Source organism: Rhinoderma darwinii, chromosome 4, assembly GCF_050947455.1.
Source record: "Rhinoderma darwinii isolate aRhiDar2 chromosome 4, aRhiDar2.hap1, whole genome shotgun sequence".
NCBI classification, from domain to species: Eukaryota; Metazoa; Chordata; class Amphibia; order Anura; family Rhinodermatidae; genus Rhinoderma; species Rhinoderma darwinii.
The window spans coordinates 297225715-297250819 of record NC_134690.1 but is presented as its reverse complement, the minus strand read 5'-3'; the positions used below and the strand labels follow the sequence as shown (position 1 = coordinate 297250819).

The 25105-nt window shown below is 42.6% G+C and overlaps 1 protein-coding gene across 26 annotated transcripts in view; it reads right to left on the bottom strand.

The window, feature by feature from the left end:
* The window catches only part of AFDN (afadin, adherens junction formation factor), a 529325-nt gene that overhangs the window by 103372 nt on the left and 400848 nt on the right, over nt 1–25105 (bottom strand). For all 26 annotated transcript variants that reach the window (XM_075862614.1, XM_075862630.1, XM_075862615.1 and 23 more), the window contains 3 exons: nt 15035–15100; nt 14482–14555; nt 14158–14276 (listed from right to left, as the gene is read on the bottom strand). In XM_075862614.1, coding sequence (XP_075718729.1) covers nt 14158–14276; nt 14482–14555; nt 15035–15100 — 259 coding nt within the window. The remainder of the gene's footprint in view (nt 1–14157; nt 14277–14481; nt 14556–15034; nt 15101–25105) is intronic.

Genomic DNA, 25105 nt, shown 5'->3' with positions numbered 1-25105 from the left:
CGCATAAACCCTTGGAAAGCCCTACTGCACTACAAATCTTCTGACCCAAGCGCAAAATTGATTGCTTAAATTTATCTTCCTATCGGCTAAGCAAACGTTAGCCCATACTTGGAAGAAACCAATTTTCTATCCAGATTTGATACTTTTATGACCAATGAACAACTCACCAGTATTCTCTCTAATACCCATTCAAAAGTTCCCCATATCTGGGGCCTGTGGATCTCTCATGCCCATACTTATCTATCACTTACTAGTCTGTCCTTTGGGGAATTCTCAGGATTTCTCATGAATGCTTTCCCTATCTTCTTTCTCCTGAATATTACAGTCCATTGCACAGATGGAACGGCACATGCACTGTTCTATTCGTGGTTGATAATTGATCAGTGTGTTTTTTTTTGTTGCTATTATGGTGTTCTCGTGATCTCTGGTGTTGGACTCCCACAGATCATGTACTGATGACCTATCCAGTGGATAGGTCATCAGTTGTCCATTAGTGGACAACCCCTTTAACCAACCTGCCAGGATTTGAAAAAAGGTCCATAGTGTGGGACACTATGGACCATTATCTAATCCTGGCTCTGTATTATATCAAGTCCAGTGTCAGTGCAGCCGTCTACCTGCTCACACTGCCAAAAATACCAATACCTGGTTTAATAACCACAGTATCACTGTGCATGATTGGCCAGCAAACTAGACTGACCTAAACCACATAGAGAATCTATGGGGTATTGTCAAGAGGAAGATGAGACAACAGACCCAACAATGCAGATCACCTAAAGGCCACTATCAAAGCAACCTGGGCTTCCATAACACCTCAGCAGTGCCACAGGCTGATCGCCTCCATGCCACCCCGCATTGATGCAGTAATTCGTGCAAAAGGAGCCCCGACCAAGTATTGAGTGCGTATACTGAACCTAATTTTCAGTAGGCCAACATTTCGGTATTAAAAATCATTTTTGAAATTGGGTGTAATGGATTTGCCTGACACAGCTAATTTGTCGACGCCCGTGGTTAATCAGCCTGCATCTGTGCCTAGGTCTGTTAGAGTGACTCGATCTGCTACCACTCAGGCTGGGAGGCTGAGTAGTGGGAGACCCTATCACAGCCTGGCCAGACAGAGCTAGCTTCCGCCCTCTGTCTATTTATACCGTCATTTCCTGCTCCTCCTTTGCCTGTGATTCTGTCTGGCTTCCTGGCTTTGCTGCGCCTGTTAGTACTATTGACCTCTGCTTCAAATTGACCCTGGCTTTACGGACTACTCTCCTGCTCTGCGTTTGGTACCTTTTACACTCCTGGTTTGACTCGGCTCGTTCACTACTCTTGTTGCTCACGGTGTTGCCGTGGGCAACTTCCCCATTCCCCTTAGCTTCTATGTACCCTTGTCTGTTGGTCTGTCGTGCACTTATTGAGCATAGGGACCGTCGCCCAGTTGTACACCGTCGCCTAGGACGGGCCGTGCAAGTAGGCAGGGACTGAGTGGCAGGTAGATTGGGGCTCACCTGTCTGTCTCCCTACCCCCTCATTACATTGGGCTTATGTAATATTCTAATTTTCTGAGACACTACATTTTGGGTTTTAATTAACTGTTACCTATACTAATCAGCATTAAAAAAAAAAAACACAAACCTGTAGGAAATAGATCAGTGTGTGTAATGAATCTATATAATATTTGAGTTTGAGTTTCACTTTTTGAATTGTTACTGAAATAAATTAAGTTTTTGACGATGTTCTAATTATTTTCAAAGGACTATATATATATATATATATATATATATATATATATATATATATATATATATATATATATATATATATATATATTAAAGAGGCGCATGTGCGGGACTGATCGTGGACTTGTGTCACTAGAGCTCCGCACCTCGATGGGAGTATACAGCTATTAGCCATTTTCAGCTCGATCGCCTGCTACCAGAATTCCTCCTGCCTCCTCTCAGGGATCTTTTGATGGCGAAAGGGTACACCAAAAAGTCTGGGATCGTCACCAGATAGATTGCTGCATAGGGCGTGACACTATTGCAGATTGCACACGAAGAGCAGGCCATAATGGCGCCGTACCCACGTCACTCTCCTCAGTTGCAGGCACTCTCGCCGGACACGATACATAGTGTGGATTAGTGTGGATGGAGGTACTCCTTTTTATTCCAATGCTTCATCCGCAGAACCTCAGACAAGGGGGTTTTCCATTAGCCAGGCTGGGCAGGAGGGGTCTCCTCCATTATCCTCCCCACAGCTGCAAGCTGACACTGGGGCATATTCGGGCGACAAAGTTCTTATTGCATGCTTTTCACAACTCTTACAGCAAGAGCTGGAAAAAACATGCATGAAGATCACATCTGAACTTAAAGCTGACTTTCAAGCTCTGGGATCTAGAATGAAGGCTAAAATTGGTAACACGGTGACGACTGTGCATTGGACTGGAGCACTCTGATTGCATTGTTGACATATACCAAGAGCTTGAGGAAGCCCACTCTAAGCTGGAAGCCATGGAAAATAGATCCAGGAGGGAAAATCTCCGTATAAGAGGTCTGTCAGAGAATGTTTTGGATATGGAAACTGCGGTACATGATCTCTTTAACCCCTTGCATACCTTTGACGTAATAGTACGTCGCTGGCCGCTTATTCCAGCGTACCTTCGACGTACTATTACGGCGCAGGAATAAACTGTCACTATGTGAAATCACATAGTGACAGAACAGCGGCGGCAGCTGTCATTGACAGCTAACCGTCTCTGCTACCGGCCTGGGGACCAATTAGCAGTCCCCAATGCCGGCGATTGCTGTGATTGGTCAGTCTCTGAAGACTGACCAATCACAGCCGTCTGTGACGTCGTCTGCAGGAGAAAGCTCCTGTCACTTTCTCTGATCTCCTCACTTCTGTGAGATACGTGAGGAGATCAGAGAAAGCGGTGTAAAAAAAAACAAAACACTTTTTATTAACCCCTTCCCGAAAATGGGCGTATAGTAACGCCCTGAGGATGAAGCGGGCACAGGAGCTGTGCTCGCACCATCTTCATCGGATGTCGGCTGTAATATACAGCCGACATCCCACTGCAACTACAGCGATCACTGTCCTCTCCGATCGCTGTAGTTCAACCCCTTAAATGCCGCTGTCAATAGCGACAGCGGCATTTAAGTGATTGATACAGAGGGAGGGGGCTCCCTCTGCACCCCATTGCCCCCCCGCGAAAAATCGCGGGGTTCTGATGGTTGCAATGGCAACCAGGAAGCCTAGCAACGGCTTCCTGGTTGCCAGGTACGGGAGCCTATTAGGTCCTGCCCAAGGCAGGACGTAATAGGCTCAACTGTCAGTTGTAAAGTGACAGTTACAATACACTGCACTACATCAGTACATACAGAAGTAGTGCAGTGTATTGTACAGGGGATCAGAAGATCAGATCTTCCAGTCCCCTAGTATGTGTAAAATAAAAAGTGAAAAAAAAGTAAAAAAAAAAGTTTTAGATAAATAAATACAAGTTTTACGTAATAAAAACAATAATCGCCTTGTTTCCCTGATCAAGCCCTTTATAATTAGAAAAAAAATGAAAAAAAAAAGACAAAAACTAGACATAATAGGTATTGCCGCGTTCGTATCGGCCTGACCTAAAAAAATATCATATTATTTATCCCGCACGGTGAACACCGTAAAAAAAATACCATAAAAAAACAAAGGCAGAATTTCCTTTTTTGGTCACGTTGTTTCCAAAAAAATGGAATAAAAAGTGATCAAAAAGTTGCGCGTAGCCAAACATGGTACCAATAAAAACGACAGTGTGTCACGCAAAAAATGTATGTACTCCGCACAGATTACATATGCCCCCACATTATAAACTGAAACACCAGTAAAACACTAAACAAAACTACTACCAAGAAAAATCTGCGCTCCAAAAGCCAAATGGCGGTTCTTCTGGGCCTGGCAATGTGCCCAAACAGCGGTTTATGACCACATATGGGGTATTACCGTACTCTGGAGAACCGCTTAACAATTTATGGGGCGTATGTCTCCAGTGGTACAAGCTGGGCCCAATGCATTGGGCACAGAAATAGCATATATGTGGAAAATGTCAATTTTCAATCTGCAACATCCACTGTGCACTAATTTCTGCAAAACCTTTGGGGGTCAAAATGCTCACTACACTTCTAGATGAATTCCTTGAGGGGTGTAGTTTCCTAAATGGGGTCACTTCTCGGGAGTTTTCACTGTACTGGTACCTCAGCGCAATGCAACATGGCGTCAAAAACAAATTTTGTAAAATCTCCACTCCAAAAACGAAATTGCACATTTTCCGTTTAGACCCTTGCCGTATGTCCAAATAGCCGTTTACAACCACATATGGGGTATTTCCGTAATCAGGAGAAATTGTGTAACACATTTTGGGGTGTCTTTTCTCCTGTATTCCTTGTGGAAATGAAAAATTCTGAGCTAAAGCTACAGGTTATTGGGAAAAAAAAATGTTTTCATTTTCACGGACCAATTCTAATAAAATCTATAAAACACCTGAGGGCTCAAAATGCTCACTACACCTCTAATTTAATTCTTTCAGGGGTATAGTCTCCAAATTGGGATCACATCTGGGGAATTTCTACTGTACTGGTACTTCAGGGACTCTGCAAATGCGACATGGCCCCCAGAAACCAATTCAGCAAAATCTGAGCTGCAAAATCCAAATGGTGCTCCGTCCCTTCTGAGCCCTGCCGTGGGTCCAAACAGCAGTTTATTACCACATAATGGGGTATTTCCGTAATCAGGAGAAATTGCTTTACAAATGTTGAGGTGCTTTTTCTCCTTTATCCCTTATAAAAATTAGAAAATTCTGTGTTTTTTCCAAAAAAAAGTCTCTTTTCATCTTCACAGACTAATTCCAATAAATTCAGCAAAAAACCTGTGGGGTCAAAATGATAACTATACCACTAGAAAAATTCCTTGAGGGGTATAGTTTCCAAAATGGGGTCACTTTTGGGGGGATTCCACTGTTTAGGTCCCTCCAGGGCGTTGCAAACGTGACACGGCACTGAAAACCATTCCAGTAAAATCAGAGCTCCAAAATCCAAATGGCGCTCCTTCCCTTCTGAGCCCTGCTGTGGGTCCAAACAGCAGTTTATTACCACATATGGGGTATTTCCGTAATCGCGAGAAATTGCTTTACAAATGTTGGGGTGATTTCTCTCCTTTATTTCTTGCAAAAATTAGAAATTTTTACGTTTTTCCATAAAAAAAGTAGATTTTCATTTTCACAGACCAACTCCAGAAAATATAGCAAAATACCTGTGGGGTCAAAATGCTAACTATACCCCTAGATAAATTCCCTGAGGGGTGTAGTTTAAAAAATGGGGGTCACTTTTGGGGGTTTCCACTGTTTTGGCACCACAAGACCTCTTCAAACCTGACATGGTGCCTAAAATATATTCTGAAAAAAGGAGGCCCCAAAATCCAAGAGGTGCTCCTTTGCTTCTGAGGCCTGTGTTTCAGTCCATTATCACACTAGGGCCACATGTGGGATATTTCTAAAAACTGCAGAATCTGGGCAATAAATATTGAGTTGCGTTTCTCAGGTAAAACCTTCTGTGGTACAGAAGAAAATGTATTACATATGAATTTTGTAAAAAAAAATGAAATTTGAAAATTTCAGCTCTACTTTCCTTCAATTCCTGTAAAACGCCTAAAGAGTTGAAACACTTTCTGAATGCTGTTTTGGATACTTTGAGGGGTGCAGTTTTCAAAATTGGGTGTTTTATGGGGATTTCTAATATATAGGGCATTCAAAACCACTTCAGAACTGAACTCGTCCCTGAAAAAAATCGCTTTTTGAAATTTTCTTAAAAATATGAGAAATTGCTGCTAAAGTTCTAAGCCTTGTGAGGTCATAGAAAAATAAAAGGATGTTCAAAAAACGATGCAAACATAAAGTAGACATATGGGAGATGTTAATTGGTAACTATTTTGTGTGGTATTACCATCTGTTTTACAAGCAGATACTTTTAAAATGGGAAAAATCATAATTTCTTCATATTTTCGCTAAATGTTGGTGTTTTCCACAAATAAGCAATGAATTTATCGACCAAATTTTTGCACTAAACTAAAGTACAATATGTCACGAGAAAACAATCTCAGAATCAATTGGATAGGTAAAAGCATTCCGGAGTTATTACCACATAAAGTGATACATGTCAGATTTGAAAAAATGGGTCTGGTCCTCAAGGCCAAAATGAGCTGGGTACTCAAGGGGTTAAACAGCTTCCTGATTTATCTGACCAATATTTTGACATTCATACAGTGCATAGGGCTCTTAGTGCTCCCTGCACGGATGGCCTGCCCAGGGATGTGTTGGTGAAGCCTTATTATTCTGTGAAAGAAAAGGTCATGAAAGCTTCCAGGTCCTCAGAACAGTTACGACTGCGTAGCTGTGACATTCAGATCTTTGCTGATTTGGCTCCTCGTACGATCCAGAGGAATCGTTCATTAAACCTCTCCTCCAAGTCCTGATTCGTCACGAGATTAGATATCTATAAGACCTCTTTTCGTCTTACATTTTCCTGCCGCAATCTGTCACAGCTTTGATTCTCTCCGAGAAGTAGCAGCCATTATGGAACGCTTGGGCCTTCTTTCAAAAGATAGGAACGACACCACTGAGGGAATCGCCACCGTCTACTTCCTCCTTTTCTACAGCACGTCTTCAACCGCTCTGGAGCTCTAGATCTTCGGCCCGACCGTCAACTTGAACTTGCAAATCCTTGCGGTTATCTGGATGCACTTCTTATAGGATCCTGTGACTGGAACTTTCACCACATGCTAGATCCCTTTGATGCTTATAATTACCGTTTACTTTTATATTGCTTTTGCTTTTATTACTGTGGAATTTTTTGCTGTTGTCTTTCAGCTAGATAAGGGTTGAGCTATTGAGAGCTCGCCTTCCGTTGGGTGAGGACATGCCCTTCTTGGGATCTTGAGACCCCACTGATATTTTATTGTTCTTGGGGTGGTGCTCTCTCAACATCCCTTACAGCCCTGTTTCGGGGTTGCTTTACATCTCGCTATTTGTACCGAAATAAATTATGTTTATTACCCTTTCTTTTTTTATTCTTCACCCCTTCTTTCCTGTCCCCTTCCTATGATGGACGAGTGTCTTAGGTATTGTGCTTTCTGTGAACATTTAGGTCATGGCTGACCCTCCATCCTCTTAACATTGTCACTCACAATGTTCAAGGCCTCAATCCGCTGACTAAACGGCGCAAAGCATTTCAAACACGTAAGGCTTTGCAATGTGATGGTGTTTTTACAAGAATTGCATTTCTCCACTAGCTCTTGTCCTAAATTTATGCATAATCATTATCCTTTGTATTACCTAGCAGTTGCTGTAGAAAAGGAGAGGAGTGGGCATCTTTTTCAAAATAAATCTTCCCTTCACACCACGGTAGCAGATCCTGAGGGCAGGTATTTGCTCGTGAATGGTACACTACAGGACACTCAGGTCACGTTTATTTCTTATTACGCTCCAAACGAGGGCCAAATAAGTTTTTTTCAATGCCATGCTTAGACACTTACCTCCTCATTTCCTTGGAAAAGTGTTTTTGGGCGGGGACTCTAATGTAACATTGGATCACCTCCTTGACAAAACGATCACAGATAAAACTCCCCCCCCCTTAACAGGGGGTGCAATTAGCCAAACTCTTACACTCCCATGATTTTGTAGATGCCTGGAGATCTGCCATTATCTCCACCAGGGTCTATACCTTTGATTCTCATGCCCATTCATCTTACTCTCGTATAGACCATCTATATTCCTTCCATCTCAGCTCTTAAATAGTCTACTTCGCGCCAAAATACACCCCATTTCTTGGCCGGATCATGACCTGGTGTGGTTTACGTTGGATTGCTTCTAGTTTAAACCTAGGTCTAGCTCATGGCGTTTGAATATTTGGGGGTTTGTCAGAAGTGACTCAAGGAACTCAACGGAACTTGAACAGTATTTCCAACTTAACTGTGCGGCTGACACGTTTCCGGCAATTAACTGGGAGGCCCACAAAGCTACCCGTAGAAGGAAACGTATTCAGATTGTTTCACGTCTAAAAAGAACTAGAGACCAAACTCAAAGAGACCCGATTTTTTGCCCAAAGTGACAAACCCGGCACCCTCATAGCCCAGAAACTTGATCCATTGTCTCATAACTTTTTGGTCCCGAAACGAAGGCTAGCGATCGGTAATCTCACACAACACCCTAAAGAAGTTCAGTTTTTCATTCTATTCCTCCCTGTATAAATCCCCTCCCCAGCTAGATGAAGTGAAAGCGGATACATTATTTAAGGATATCTCCCTGCCCGTATTAACAGAGCCCCACAGAGTCAATATGGAGACCTCTATATCGACTCAGGAAATTCTGGCTGCGATTAAATTCCTCCAACCAGCTAAATCCCCTGGACCAGATGGGTTGTCCAATCTCTACTATAAAAAAATTTGCGGGTATTTTGGCCCCTCACTTGCTTATCCTCTAACGCCTTAAAGGAATGGTAGTCCTCCTGGACCGGACGCCCTCAGGGTGTACACTTCATTGATCCCACAACCAGGTAAAAACCCCTCTTCTTGTCAAAATTATAGGCCAATATCATTAATGTTGACATGAAGAACCTCACTAAAATCTTGGCCACGAGACTCCATGCCTTTCTAGAACAATATATTCACCCTGATCAGGTTGGTTTCGTTCCAAATAGACAAGCAGCTGATCAGACTAGAAGGATCATTTATCTTATATCCCTTGTTCGTTCACACTGGGATGGAACACGGAAAATGGGAGCAATATGGCCGTCATTGGATCTGCATAAGGCTTTTGATTCCCTGACCTGGTACTACTACTTTTTCGTCCTGAGGCGTTGGGGGTTTGGAGATAAATTTATTACCCTTTTGAGAAGTCTATACTCGGCTCTATCTGCCCAGTAATGATCAAGGGATTCTTCTCAGACCGTATAACTATAGGCCGGGGAACGAGACAGGGGTGCCCTCTGTCCCCTATCCTTTTTATCCTGGCAATTGAACCCCTGGCCCACCTGATCAGGATGAACGACGACGTAAAAGGAGTTGAGGTTAGGGGTCAGACACATAAATGTGCACTTTACGCATACGACATCTACTTGGTTTTGACGTCCCCCCTTACGCCCATTCCGAATCTCTATCACGTTTTAGACCAATTTTCACAGATCTCAGGATTAAAAGTCAACCATGATTAGTCTGAGGTTTTGAACATCAGCATTCCACATTCCATGGCCAAGTTGATACAATTGAACTGAGCCGAGATGAATGGAAGACTAAATCTCCTATCTGGGGGTTCACCTTACTCCTTGCTATTCCACCCTTTTTCGCACAAATTTCCTCCCTCTCACACAAAAATTTAAAACAGACCTGTTGCACTGGGCTTCTATGCCCCTTCTCAGAATCTTATACTTCTTCTGCACTTCACAAATAGATGTCCCTGACCCCTATTTAAAAGACCTTCAAAGACTTATATTGTCCTTCGTTTTGTGTCCTAAGTGATGTAGAGTCCCGCAAAGTACTCTATATGCTCCTAAAGTATCGGGGGGTTTGGGTTTACTGTACCTCACTAAAAATACTACTATGCTGCTAGTTTGACACCCTGAGTCTCACTCCACAGTATAAGTAACCAAACACGTTGGATTTCTATCGAACAGGCAGCTACTCCTGATGTCCTGTAGACCAGTTGTTATGGCTAAAGCCCAAGCACAGACCACCTGTGTTATGTCCACTCCTCTCTTCTTCCTTGGCGCTTTGGGATAAGTTGTCATAGGTTCCGGCTCTGTTCGGTGCACACACCTGCAGCCAGATAATTTGCTAATCCTATTTTGTCTCCTGGAATGCAACAGTCAGCGTTTCAATGTTGGCTGGATAAAAATCTATACCGAATTGGACACTTTTGTGATAGACTAGGCGTAAAATCCTATCTTTTTTACCAGTCCATTCATCACATGCCGGAATCTGAGATTTTTCGCTTTCACCAGATTCACCATTTTATGTCCTCATTTAAACCTACGTAGGTTCTGCAGAATACTTCAGTATTTGAGAATTTGTGTTTGAATAATTCTAATGGTCATCATCTCTTACCTAATATTTACTCATTTTTGGTTTCTCCATCGGACAAGCTGATATATGTCTATGCGGGAGAGGGACTTACACACATAATTTACTGTTAGGGAATGGCAAGATATGGCAGAACATACTGCAAATATTGCTATTAAACGCTTCAATGGTCGAAGTAAATTCTAAAGTATTATTACGATGGTACGTCGTTCCCTCTAGACTGGCCAAGATGTTCCCTTCTTCCTCATCTTCTTGCTTCAGACATCGTGGATGTGTGGGAGACCCTTTGAATATATGGTGGGGTTGCCCGAAGGTACGCCAGTTTTGGCGACAAATCGTTAATACGTTATATTCTATAACTCAGATTAACTTGAAATTGTCCCCGTCACAGACATTACTTAATGAGACCGTCCCTGGATCTAAAGCCTCTCATAAATTTGTATCCTTTCTTTTCCTGGCAGCCAATATTGCTATACCTACATCATGGAAAAGTCCTGTGATGCCTCTTCATCTGGTTAAGACTAAACTGAATTGGATCATGGTCAATGACCGTTTACACTGTATGATCTCAGATAAAGAGGAGCTCTTCCTTCAAGTTTGGCAGCCATGGCTCAGATACCTTGGGATGATTTCTTAGGTTCATTTTACCTAGAGGACACTTGACCCTCAATTTCCTGTCTTTCCCCCCTCTTTCTCTCCCTCCCTTCTATTCCGTCAATTTTTTCTTCTTTCTCGACATATGGCAATACTTGGAATATATTTGTCTGTTATGATTCGATTTACAGGGAATGCAGTTCATCTTTTTTATTAACCTTCAATAAAATGTATTATCATAATAAAAAATACATCATAATTATGACTTTTTTTTCCCCCTCTAATTCCCTTTTTCTTTCCCTTTATGTTATATTATTATTATGATGTATATTAATATATTTTTTCTTCATTTTCAGATGATCTACATCCTCATATTTGTCACCTCTACGATATCCCATTTGTGTTTTTTTGTTATTCTTGACGGTTTCTTTATATCTACTTTAGGGTAATTTGATATATTTTTCTTTTGTATACCTCTCTTAATTGGTCCCCTGATAGGAACCTGTACTCGATGCCCATTCCCTTTCACGTTATGTGCTGTCGTACACCACCCTTGGTCTCCTCGTTTGACACATTTTGTGGTCACTCCCCGACCTACACTTAATTTAGGGAACTATGTGGAGTCCCTCAAGCTGAAGAGTGTGCTAACGTGCGCTCTGGATGCGGTTACTCCATGTTTCGGGGAGTGGATGGTGACTATCTATATGATGGCCATTATATTCTCTCCCCTCTCCCACATCCACTTTGTGTATGAGGTCATCCATTGGCTACTTGACCGGAATGAGTGTACAGACACACTCCAGTTGCGCTATCGTACACAAAATATGGATACATCAGTATATTTGGTTTCCTCTACATCCTATCATCATTTGCAAGTCCATGCTATACTATTTCTATAGTTTCATCTACTATCATCAGGATGACCGACAGGTATACTTTACGCATGCGCTTACCAGCATCATATGCATGATTCCCTATAACAATATGGCCGCTGAGGCTTCATTTTCCTTACGGCGCATGCGCCGATCATGTCCTGTTACCCGCAGTTAGACTACACTTCCGGACATGTGCATTTGCTCTGCACGGACGCTGCTTTCGGCTTAAACACCTGTGGCATACTGAGAGGTGATGTATTGATTTTAATTCACTACAACACTTGCTATCATCACCTTGTTTTCACATTTACTATTGTTATATTTGTCTGTATGTATTAATACAGCCTTTTTATGGATTGTCCAACTTCCCTGACACGTCTATACCTACACTATACTATTTATTGATCCTTATGTACTATCCTTTATCATCTCACTGATTACTGTTCATATCATTATTGATTGATGCCTTGTTATATTGTGTGACCCCACACCTCATCATTTGCTTGAGAAAGGCTCTAGTGGATGGAGCAAAAACGTTGCACGGGCAATAAAGTACCCACTTTTTTCACCTATATCTTTGGAGTTGCTGCTCATTTTTTGACATACATGGATATATATATATATATCCATCTCTCCTGTCCCATGTCCATCTCTCCTGTCCCATGTCCATCTCTCCTGTCCCATGTCCATCTCTCCTGTCCCATGTCCATCTCTCCTATCCCGTGTCCTATCCCATGTCCATCATATATATATATATATATATATATATGAGAAAGTGCTTGAGAAAGGCTCAGGTTGTGTGAGCTGAAACGTCGCACTTTTGGGGTCGATAAAGCACTTTTTTCACCATAAGCCTTTTGAGTGATGCCTATTTACTGCTTTTTGTCTAGAGGGACAGTGGTCAGTTCCCTAAGGCTTACACCCCCTTTCATTTAAGCCTGTGCTGCTGGATTCTATTTTTGTATCATATATATACACACACACATATGTCATATACATATTATATACATATACCATAGATATATTATATTATATACCATAGATCTCTCTCTCTCTCTATCCAACATATTCAATGGGTCGGCACTGTGACCAGGATTCTAAATCCAAAATTGTGGGTGCTTCACTTACCAGGAGTTGTTTAAGGGAAAACATTTAAAATGTCTTGAAATGGTCTAGTAGCCCAGACCTCAATCCAGTTGATAATCTGTGGCATGACGAATGCATGAAGACTGCTGTACAGCAACGCAACATATCGATCTTGTAGGATTTAGATCAGCTTTGCCTGGCAGAATGGGCAAAAATGCCAGTGTCTAGATGTGCTAAGCTAATAGAGACATTGCATAACTCAAGAGACTTGCATATGTAATTGCAGCAAGGTGGCTCCACAAAGTATGGACTTTCAGGGGATAAATACTTACGTACTTTAAAGTTCTCAGTTCATTTGTCCAAACTATTGTTTGTGTCACAGTACATAATATTTTGCACTTTCAAAGTGTTAGGAACGTTCCTTTAACTCAAATGGTACAAACACCACAAAAATCCATTTTAATTCCAGGTTGTAAAGAATAAATAAAATGGGAAAAAACCAAGGGGGTGAATCCCTTCGCAAAGCACTGTATCCTCATATGTGCTTCTTATGCTTTATTGTTATCTACAGTGTTTTGGGTTAACTTTACAACTCTGGTCTTTTTTCAAACATTTATTAGCCATCGGTGCCAGTCATTTCTTGTTTATAGGAGGAAGGCATAGTTGCATTGGCGGGAGAAAGGTTATAGAGGAGACATGGAAAGGGCTCTGTGGAGGGACAGGAGGTCGACAGTCTTTGCGGCAGTAAGGGGGCTGGCAGAGGGGGGAGAGAGGAGGGCAAAGGCTGTGGGCAAAGGGGGGGGGACGACATGAAAAACAAAAATCATTGCACTGAAGCTGCTGGCTGTACAGAACACAGACAGGCAAAAGTTACAGTATCTCCCTAACCTCCCTCTGAAAGTCACGTACCACTGGCTCTGCTGCAGGAAGCCTCTAAAATAATGTGCCACTTCGGTACATCTAGAATAAGTCTCCACTGCCGTCTTTATGTCACAAAGCTGTGAGAAGAATCAGGTGCTTCGACCTGCACTTTAGTGAAATGCCAGATTGGTAAATGCCAGCAGTGTGCTGCACGGCCAAAAAAACAGATGTGGTTTTACAGCGATTAACCACGTTTTTTAGCTGCTCGATTTTTACAGGTGAAACATGCGTTTCCACTGTTCAATAGGAGCAGAAAAAAAAAATGACAAAACTACCAGCTCATAATTACATCCGGATACAGGGCAATTCCTCTATGGAACCCAGCACCTGCACTGAATTTATCACCAAACTTTCTAATGCAACGCTAAGTGGAAGGAGGAAAAAACGTTGAAACCGTTTTTTTCCTGAATATATTCACCTAAGTTAGACAAATGGTGCCCTATATGGGTCATCCACTTTGTTGACCACCTTGTAATCTTTGAAATAAGCAGCAAAATAATTTATATATTACTCAATATTTTGTGTCGCTAAATGTATCTTTCAGTTTTAATGAAAATGACTAAAAAGAAAACCATTTACTTACCTCTTTGCATCAATGGAGATGGCTGATTTAGCAGTGTTGCTAGGCCGTGGTATATTGCTCCTTGTTTTGCTACTTCAAGTGTGACGACTGAACCTGTTCTAGTCATAAATTCAGCAGCCCTGTTAAAAAAATAAAATAAAATTGTTATTAATAGACAAACACAACTCATCACATTTCTTTTTATCTGGGTTACAAAGTAACTGGTTTTACTCCAACAAGCACAAACATTGTGTGAACTTGCTACAGAGTTATGTTTTATTACATCAGGAAATCTTTACATAATCATTGGAGCGTTTCAGTTGCTAGTTATTTTACTAGAATTACCGTTCTTGGGAGAGCCCGACTAAACTTCTTCCATCCACACTAAGAAGCTGGTCACCTGCTGCTAGACGCCCGTCCTAGAATTTGAAAACAAAATTATAAGGGTCAAGAGAAAGTTTTCTAAAAATGAAGACTAGGTTTGCACTATAAACTATAGGCTTATAAACCGGATGATCACCATAAATGTATCTGCATCATCAGGATGCATATACGATTAAATATTATTGTGTAGCAAAGAATTGTCTGCTTCCTTCTCTGCCAATAACTTTTGTCATTTATTTGGTCTGCAGCCTACAAGATGATAAAAATCTGGCGCAGGTCGGCACAACGCAGTGACATTGTGCCCACCTGTGCCGTGTTACAAATCAGTTTTTCTGCTGCATCTGAATAGGGTTTCCCAATCCCCATTCACATGCATTGGACTATATTTTGTTGCGTATTTACTGTGTAGAATGAGTGAATGTGGCCTAAAATTGAAATGTAACAATACAGAAGACCTGGTTTTACAATAAAAAAAACGAAAGCATAAAAGATAAATGTATATAAATTTACAAACCACTTCTGCAGCTCCTCCTTTCACAACTGATTTTACGTAGATACCAAGTTTTTCTTGTCCTGCCCCCTGTAAAAAGATACAAGATATGTGCTGTAATATGTTGCACATACATTAAATTGATAAGGATGCATTGTCTTGGATTTGCAGTTTTCTTCAAGTTTAATCATCATTAGAAATCTTCAAACATAGGGGTTTTCCCATCTCAAAGTCATAGTATATCAGTAGGCTATACCACCAATTTCTGAGAATGAAGGGGCTGCAGCACTGCCTCCCATTCAACGTTTTCCCTGCACAGTGGCTCTCCCGGGCGGTGTTGCAGTTCCCTTCATAGCAGGTGGCAAGGAGCCACAGTGAAGGGGCCACAGTGGTAAACAAGCCTAAGGCTGGGTTCACACATCCTATTTTCAGGTGTAATGGAGGCCTCGAATTACGCCTAAAAAGACGGCTCCAATACGTCGGCAAACATCTGCCCATTCATTTCAATGGGTTTGCCGATGTACTGTGCCGACGACCTGTCATTTTACGCGTTGCTGTCAAAAGACGGCGCGTAAAATAACAGCCTCGTCAACTAAGTGCAGGACACTTCTTGGGACGTAATTGGAGCCGTTTTTCATGGACTCCAATGAAGAACAGCTCCAAATTACGTCCGTAAAAGACGCCTCGAAAAACGCCAGTACATGCAATTAAGTCTGAAAAAACGGAGCTGTTTTCTCCTGAAAACAGCTCTGTAATTTCAGACGTAAATGCAGTTATCGTGTGCACATACCCTTACAGCACCTTCACTCTCAGAAATGGCGAGGGTCCCAGTAGTTAGACCCACACCGATAAAAAGCCTATGACATCCCTTAGTGATGTGACATAAATTAGATGAGAATAAACACTGTCATTATTATTATTAGGCCTCGCTGATAATAATCAACATGTATATTCTATTATAAATATACATACACACATACAATAATTGCTTATGTAGACTAGGGACATGAAAATGTTTTTGTTCAGGAGCCACCATTATCACTGTAGGTTCTCTTCTTTATACAGGGCTAAATAAAGCGTTTTTCATAGCAATATTTTTTTTTTCTCTCCATTTTTTTAGTGGAATCTTTGTAATAACAATTTACATTTAGAGTAAGACCCATTGGTCGTATATTTACTATTCACCTTTAGGCCTTATTCACACAAACTTATTTCACTGACCAATGAAATTCAATGGGGCTATTCACATATCCGTCATACTTCACGGAGCATGTGTCCGTTGCAGATTCTGCATACTTAGGGAATGTCTGAACATCATTAAAGGGTTAGTCCTATCTTAGACATTCATGACATATCCACAGGGTATGCCATAAATGCTTGATAGCTCTGGGACCCGTACCAATACCAAGAACGGGGATCACCTAACCCCTGTTTCCCCTGGTGCGGCGGCTACTATGGATATGTCATAAATGGTAAGATGAGAACATACATTTAATGTTGTCACAGGGATTCCCTATGCAGAAGGGGCTCAGTCATGCAGGGAAGACTAAATCAGTGATCTGTATATGGGGATAAGAGGGAGCAAAGAGATAGTGTTCCATGCTAAACTGTGCCCCCACAGTAAAAAAAAAATTAAGAAATACAGTAAGGTGTAAAAAAAAAAAAAAAAATTAAAAAAATTACGGTCTCTCCCCTGAAAAAAAGTGCACACCTCTCCAAACCCACATGTACCAAAATTTGACATCCTGCTCAACATGAACACATTTTGTATGGGCATCAGGTGCTCCTGCCTTACATAGCTAGTATGGTCAAAAATAGACATAACTCCATCAAGCTCAACCAAAGTATGAAAGACAGTTTGGAACTTTGTTTTACCCCTATTGATCCAGAGGAAGTTTTAAAAAATCTCAAAAAACTTTAAATAATAAAAATATAACAATTATCCATATGGCATTAACCAATCTTCCCTAAAAAAAGGAAACATTCAATCCTGATACCAAGTGGCAATTCAACTGGATCAACATTCAAACAAGAATTCTGCACATTGACAAAGGAGCCAACATTTTTTCGTTCTAGGAAAGTATCTAAGCCTTTTTTAAAGCCATCTACTGTCTGTAGCGTCCATGGCCGCGGGCCGTCGGGTTTACTCACCTCCCGACGCCCGCAGCCATGGATCTGTGAGCGCTGGTCCCCGTCTCCTTCCTAGGAGACGCCAGCGCTCACTTCCGCTCCGTTCGGCTGTGTCCCGTAGGGTGCGCGCACGCTCGCGTCCGGCCTTAAAGGGCCAGCGCGCGCAAATAGGAGAAAGTCATCATCATCAACTGCCACGATTTCCTGGTCTATAAGAGGGCCCCTGGCTTTCTAATCCTTGCCTGAGCGTTGTTAGTATTTCCCAGTCTGTCTTGCAAATGGTCCCTTAGTGTTCCCCATTCCGGTTTCCCGTGATTTGCCTTAGTATCAAGTCGTGCCATGTCCAGCGTAATCCGCCACGTCCAGCGTCATCCGCCACGTCCGGAGCAACTTGCTGCTCCTGTGTCATCCGCCACGTTTGGCGCTGTCTGCTGCAACCATCTAAATCTGTGCCAGAGCTTCGTTCACCGTCTGGACTATCCAGGTACCCTTGTGTGGGACATTGTATTTCTGGGGTTTCCTGTGGTTTGGCCAGCTGCCTTCCTGCTACGGCGGTACGGCCTAGTGGGTCCACTAACCCGCTCCGTGACACTGTCCCTGCTGTGACCAGCTCCTGTGGTAGACTATTCCATACATTCACAGTTCTCACAGTAAAGAAGGCTTGTTGCGTCTGCAGGTTGAACCTTTTTTTTTTTCCAGACGGAGAGGGGATTTTACATGGAACAAGTTTTCACTATATTTCTTGTATGTGCCATTCATATGTTTATAGAAGATAATCATACCACCCCTTAGTCTTCTTTTTTCAAGGCTAAATAGGTTTAGTTATTTTAATCTTTGCACATAACTAAGAGCATCCATGCCCCTTATTAGTTTAGCATTAAATCCAGGGAAAAAGGTGGAAGCCAAACAGTGCTACTTCATCACAAATAAGAGACGTCATCCAGTAGGTAAATCGTAATTCCAGCTTTAATAAGATTAATAGGGTGACCCGTTTTGACATAGAACTGGCGTCTTCACCAGGCAATATACATGAGGCACCAAATAGAATGTGGTTTTTAACCCGTTGGTGACCGCCAATACGCCTTTTAACGGCGGCCACTAACGGGCTTTATTCTGATGCATGTGCCTTTTTACGGCACTGCATCAGGATAAAGTAAACAGAGCAGGGAGTGTCAAATCTCCCTGCTCTCAGCTGCTAGAGGCAGCTGAGGGCTGGGAGCGTCCCTGCTCTGCCGGGTGAGATCGATATTAGTATCGATCTCACCCGTTTAACCCTTCAGAAGCGGTGCGCAATAGCGTGCACCGAATCTGAGTGGTTTTGGAGAGAGGGAGGGAGCTCCCTCTCTCTCCCACCGACACCCGGCGATACGATCGCCGAGTGTCTGTGTCTCTAATGGCAGCCGAGGGCCTAATAAAGGCCCCCAGGTCTGCCTGGAGCGACTGCCTGCTAGATCATGCCGGAGGCATGACCTAGCAGATGCCTGGCCGTTTTAAACGGACAGGCAGTAATACACTGCAATACAAAAGTATTGCAGTGTATTACAATAGCAATCGGAGAATCGCATATTATAGTCCCCTAGTGGGACTAGTAAAAAAGTTAAAAAAAAGTTTAATAAAGTTAATGAAAAAAAAAATTTGAAAAAAAATGAAAAACCCAGCTTTTCCCCTTACAAACTGCTTTACTATTAAAAAACCAAAATAAAGTAAAAAAGTTACACATATTTGGTATCGCCGCGTCCGTAACGACCCCAACTATAAATCTATAACATTATTTAACCCGCACGGTGAACGCCGTAAAAAATTTAATAAAAAACTATGGAAAAATTGCTGTTTTCTGTGAATCCTGACTTTAAATAATTTTTATAAAAAGTGATCAAAAAGACGCATCTACTCCAAAATGGTACCAATAAAAACTACAAGTCTTCCCGCAAAAAAAAAGCCCTTATACAACCGCGTCGGCAAAAAAATTAAAACGTTACGGCTCTTCAAATATGGAGAAACAAAAACAAATAATTTTGAAAAAAAAGCGTTTTTACTATGTAAAAGTAGTAAAACATACAAAAACGATACAAATTTGGTATCGTTGCAATCGTAACAATCCGCTGAATAAAGTTATGGTGTTATTTATATCACGCGGTAAACGCCGTTGATTTAAGACGTGAAAAAGAGTGGCGAAATTTCAGGTTTTTTTCTATTCCCCCCCAAAAAAAAGTTAATAAAAGTTAATCAATAAATAATATGTCCCCCAAAATGGTGCTATTAAAAAGTACAACTTGTCCCGCAAAAAACAAGACCTTATACAGCTATGTCGACGCAAAAATAAAAACGTTATAGCTCTTGGAATGCGACGATGAAAAAACTTAAAAAAATGGCTTGGTCATTAAGGTCTAAAATAGGCTGGTCATTTTTTTTGTTTTTTTAAGTCCTAAATAGCTAGACACGGAAGTGTGAGTTGAGAGCAGTTTAGCATCGGGAGCGCAGGGACGGATGCCTCCCGATGTTATTGGTAGCTGTGCCGGTGGAAGCGACCAATCAAAGGCCAGTTATCAGCCAGGCTTCGGTTACTACGGTGCATTGAGATGCTTTATTCCCGACAGGCTGGCGGCTAGCCAATAAGGAGATGGCATTACACCAATCCTACAATAACCAAGGGGACGGGACGCATTGCAGGGAATAAGCCGGCAGAAAGTACAACGTGAGCTACCGGTAATGGTGAAATAAAGACACTGTTGTGGGGGATTGAAGGTAGCACCACATATAGAAACACGGCAATAGGACATTGGGGCTCAAAAAGCGGAATATAAAAGATAAAAACTGGTATAATAATAATAAAATACCTACTTGCAAAATTAGTTATCCAAGTAGATGACTATGTACAATAGGTAGGTAATTAAGTACACAAACTTTTATCCAAAAATGGAGATATACAGTGTCATAATAAATATATAGATGAAATATAAGAGCACATGAATTAAGACTCTAATATTTATATTATAACCGAGAACTATCATTAAGACATTAAAATAGGTGGTAGGTAACTAATGGCTGCGGTCCACCGTCTCCCCTTATCTGCTTACGGCTGCGACAGAAGACCTTCCTCCTGTGGCTGATGTCTCTTTCCCTAGAGACATCAGCGCATCGTGCCGCTCTGTCCTGCAATGTCCGCGAGGGGGCTCACGTAGGTTCCCGGCCTTAAAGGGCCAGCACGCGCATATGTAATTAATTCCCAGATCACCCTTGACTATAATAAGGGCCCTGCCCTTTCACTCCTTGCCTAAGCATTGTTGTCTACCCATGTTCGTATTTCAAATGGTCCCTTAATGTCATCCTGTTATCAGTGTTCCCGTGCCCTGCTACCTGTATCCTATGCTGTGTTTTATTCCTGAGCCCACCTGCTGTTTATACACGTCTGGTGTCATCTGCCACTCCTGGTATCATTCACCACGTCTAGCCCCATCTGTGCCAAAGCCTCTGCCAGGACTATCTCAGGTACCCTTGTGCTACAAACTTTTGTATAGACTTTGCATAGACTGTGCCTTGGCCAGCTGCCTCTCCACTACGGCGGAGCGGCCTAGTGGGTCCACATATCCCAAGATCGTGACAGTACGCTCAGGCCATGGAACCCACGGATATGCGTGACCTACGTGCACGCCAGGATCAACGCCTCGTGGCTGTAAATTCCATCATCGCCCGACTGGTTCAACCTCCTGCTGTTCTTCCGGATGCCTCTGCAGTCTCATTGCCCGTTAATCCTCCTGTCTGTTCCAGATCCACAGTTTCGCTGCCTCTTCCTCCGCGCTATGACTGTGAACTGTGTCCGTTCATCAAACAATGTAATATTCATTTTAGACCACGAGCTCATCTCTTCCCCTCTGATGAGGCCAAGGTAGCGTTCATAACATCCATCCCACTGGCAGTGCCCTGGCATGGGTGAACCCCATCTTGGAACGAAAGGGACCTGAATTCTCGGACCTAGCTTTATTCTTACTGACTTTTCGTATGGTGTTCGAGGAGCCGGGTTGAATATCCTCTGCAGCGACCACTCTGCTAACCCTTCAGCATGGAGTGTCCACAGTAGGAGAGTATGCTACCGCCTTTCGTACCCTGGCAGCAGGGTTGGAATGGAACAATGAGGCGTTGGCGACCTGTTGGCAGGGACTGTCCTCCTCGCACACCAAAGACTAGCTAGCAGCCCGCGATCTTCCCCCTAACCTGGATGCTGCTATCCTGTTGGCTACCCGGGTTTAGGATCCAGGAACGTGCTCAGGAGGTTCGGAGGGAAGAGACGTTTCCACAGACTGGTACCCTCGTTCCGGGGACCACTATTGCCTCCTCCTGTTGCTCTTCCTGCATAGGTTCTTCTGGTAGACGGAATCAAACTGTGCAAAAGGAGAAAGCGCAGACACTCTCCAGGTCTGTGTGTGTATTGCAGCCTTAAAGTCAATTTCGTGTGCCAATGTCCTCAAAGGCCGGGAAACTCCAGCACCTAGGGGTTGGTTGGGGAGACGTCAAATGTCCAAATGTCACAGCCTCTCCCAAGTTATCTATACCATCATCTCTGGAGAGACATCACACTCCTCCTCTGTCTATCTGGATTCTGGAGCAGCTGCAAATTTTATCCAGCAGGATCTAGTCGATCATCTAGATCTACCCACAGTTCTTCTGGAGAGACCCCTGGCTCTTGCCTCTGTGAATGGACTACCATTGCCCGACTCTATTGTGTTCATCATTAAACCACTGATATTACAAATCTGAGTTCTTCACTTGCAACAGATCACCTTCCTCGTGCTGCCTAAAGCTATCAACTCTGTTCTGCTGGGCCTGCCTTGGCTTTGTCTACATGCTCTGGTTCTCGACTGGAATTCCGGAGAACTCCTCCAATGGGGGCCAACATGCCTTAGCCACTGCCTGCCACAGGTCCGTCCTGTATTGCCTCCACTGCCTCAGTCACTCACCGACCTACTGTCTCATTATAGTATTGCGGATGTCGTCATTAAGAAGGAAGCCGAGACTCTTCCCCTCTCATCACATCTACGACTGCCCTGTTGATTTACTCCCCGACGTTTCACCACCTCTCCCTGCCAGAGACCCTAGCCACGTCTGCTACGTAAACGAGAACTGAGAGAGAGAGAGAGAGAGAGAGAGAGAGAGAGAGAGTCATCCGTAAATCTTCCTCCCCGGCCGGAGCCGAATTCTTCTTCGTGAAGGACGGATCTCTTTGTCCATATATCAACAACCGGGGTTTGAACCAAACTACGGAAAAGAATAAGTAGCCTATGGCGCTCAGCTCAGAACTCTTTGATAGAATTTGTGGGGCCAAGGTATTCACATAGCTGGATCTACGCGGAGCATATAACTTGATCCGTATCTGCAGAGGTGATGAATGGAAAACCACATTTAACACTCCGATACAGCCATTACAAATACCTTGTGTTGCCCTTTTGACTGTGTAATGCTCCAGCTGTGTTCCAGGAGTTTGTAAATTACATTTTACGGGATCTGCTGTAGATCTGTGTGGTGGTCTAACTGGATGACATCTGGATTTACTCACCTAATTTGATCACACATCGGAAGCATGTTCTCCAAGTTTGCTCGTGGTTAAGGGGGAATCGCCTATGTGCTAAAATGGAGAAATGTGTGTTCGAGAGAAACTCTCTGCCCTTTCTGGGCTACACTACTACATTATCTGTACTGTGTATATGTGTGCATGTGTGGGTATCTATAGGTTTGTATGTGTACATGTGTCTCTGTACATGATTTATACGTGTGCTTGTGTCTATATATGTGCCTTCATGTATTGGTATATGTTCTAGTATGTGCATGTATATATGTGCCTGTGTGTGCGTGTGTAGGCTAGGATGAGCTGTGTGTGATAAGTTTCCCTAACTTATCACATACACAACATATGCCCTCTTCAAAGATGGCGCTGCCCCACTGACTCCACTTCCGGTACGGACGAGACACCTACATGACGAGGTCATGTAGTACTTATTTTCCCCTAGATTTTCCTGCCCGCATCCTAGCCTACCACATACGCTGCATACACCCCCTTCAAAGATGGTGCTGCAGCACTATCACCACTTCCGGTACCGGCACGTTACCTACATAACGAGGTCAGTAATAATGCCCCAATAACAGGAATAGCCATAACACGCAACATACACTGTGGTCCATTTACCGATTGTGCCCTACCCCATCTTATCACATACAATTCACATGCCCTTTTCCAAGATGGTGCTGCCCTACTGACGTTCACTTCCGGTGCGGGCGATACTCCACACATACATGCCGACGTCATGAATGACGCAGGCATGCATGTGACTACATCCGGAAGTAATTATAATGAGGAGCACTGCAAGGTAGCCTTCATTAGCGGTTAACCGCTCTTCCTTGCGCCGTCATGCGTCTCACCAGTATATAGAAGGTAAGCACATCTAGATTAGAGACATTTTAGATCTAAAATTACTTGATGGGTACCTAATCTTCATTTATACCTGGATGCCTCCCTCAGAATATACCCCACATTGTATTACAACATACTGCCTGCATTAACTAACATGACGTTGCTCCAGTACGACTTACATGTGTTTATACCTCCCTCAGACCATGCCTTCTACCATATTGAGCTTTAATACCTCAGTAGGATTGTTTTGAGATTGCCCCAGACAAACAAATGTACTTTGACTCAATATATCCAGAGTTGCTGGCAGACTTTACACATGTATAGGGAGACTTTGCATCATACCAGATACCCATTTCACTCACATATCCACCATACAGGACAGCATTGACTGAGACTTGTGACCGCATTGATCCGTTTCTTCCTGCATTGTATGACTATGTCCACCTGATATATTTGTGTACATATGTATATACTTTAATGTCTTGCAATGTTATTTGATCTTTACTGTGCAATTATATGGTAATAACACGTCTATTTATCATGAATTTCTAGTGCTTTAGAAAGGTCTGTGCTAGGACCGAAACGTTGCAACCTGGTATGAGAAATTAAAAAGTTTTATCTGCAAATTTACCCCTATTGGTGTGCATTATACTATCTACAGTTTCCAAAACGGGGTCACTTTAAGGGGGTCTCCACTGCTTTGATCCCTCAGGGGCTTTACAAATTAGACATGGCGCTTGAAAACCACTACAGCTAAATTTGAGCTCCAAAAGCCAAATAGTGCTCCTTCCTTTCTGAGGGCTGCCATGTGTATTTTTTTTTTTTTTATCAAAGATTTTTATTTTGAAAATATAATACATATTTATACAAAACAACAGCATACACATGGTTTCATAAATTTGCAAAATTCACACACAGTGCAATATAACCACTTCAATATCGCATAAAATATACAAAGACATAGAAACAACAGTAGGAGGTAACCTCCTAATCAGTAAGCAAAAACTAAATAAGAATGCAATGAGAATAACAATACCATAAGTGCAGCAAAGATAGTGCATTATTTAGGGAAGTCAGTCCCCACAGTTGGATAAAAATTATCGCATATAAGTGCACATTATACGTCAGATTAACACAGACACAAGACAACAAGGGGAAACACATACAGACCTAGCACGCAAAAGGTAGGCTTATATAGGTGTTCAAAAGAGGCCATCCAGCCAGAGAGGTAGATCATTACCACCCCGGAATCCAGACCACACTGCCCAAGTGCGGACAAAGAGCTCAGCTTTACCCTGATCAGCAGACATCAACTCCTCCATCCTCATAATTCCGTTCACCTCCGTCACCCATTCCTTCAAGGAAGGTACAGTGCTGGACTTCCAATGACGAGGAATCACTGTTCTTGCTGTGGTCAAAAAATGCCGAAAGACACTCTTTTTGAGGTGTGGGAGTGATCCAGGAACCATGGAAAGTAAGCCAATGGAGGCCGAAGTCTGAACCTCAGTATCAAAAAGTTTGTTACCAAGATCAAAAAATTTTCCCCAAAAGGGACGAAGCTT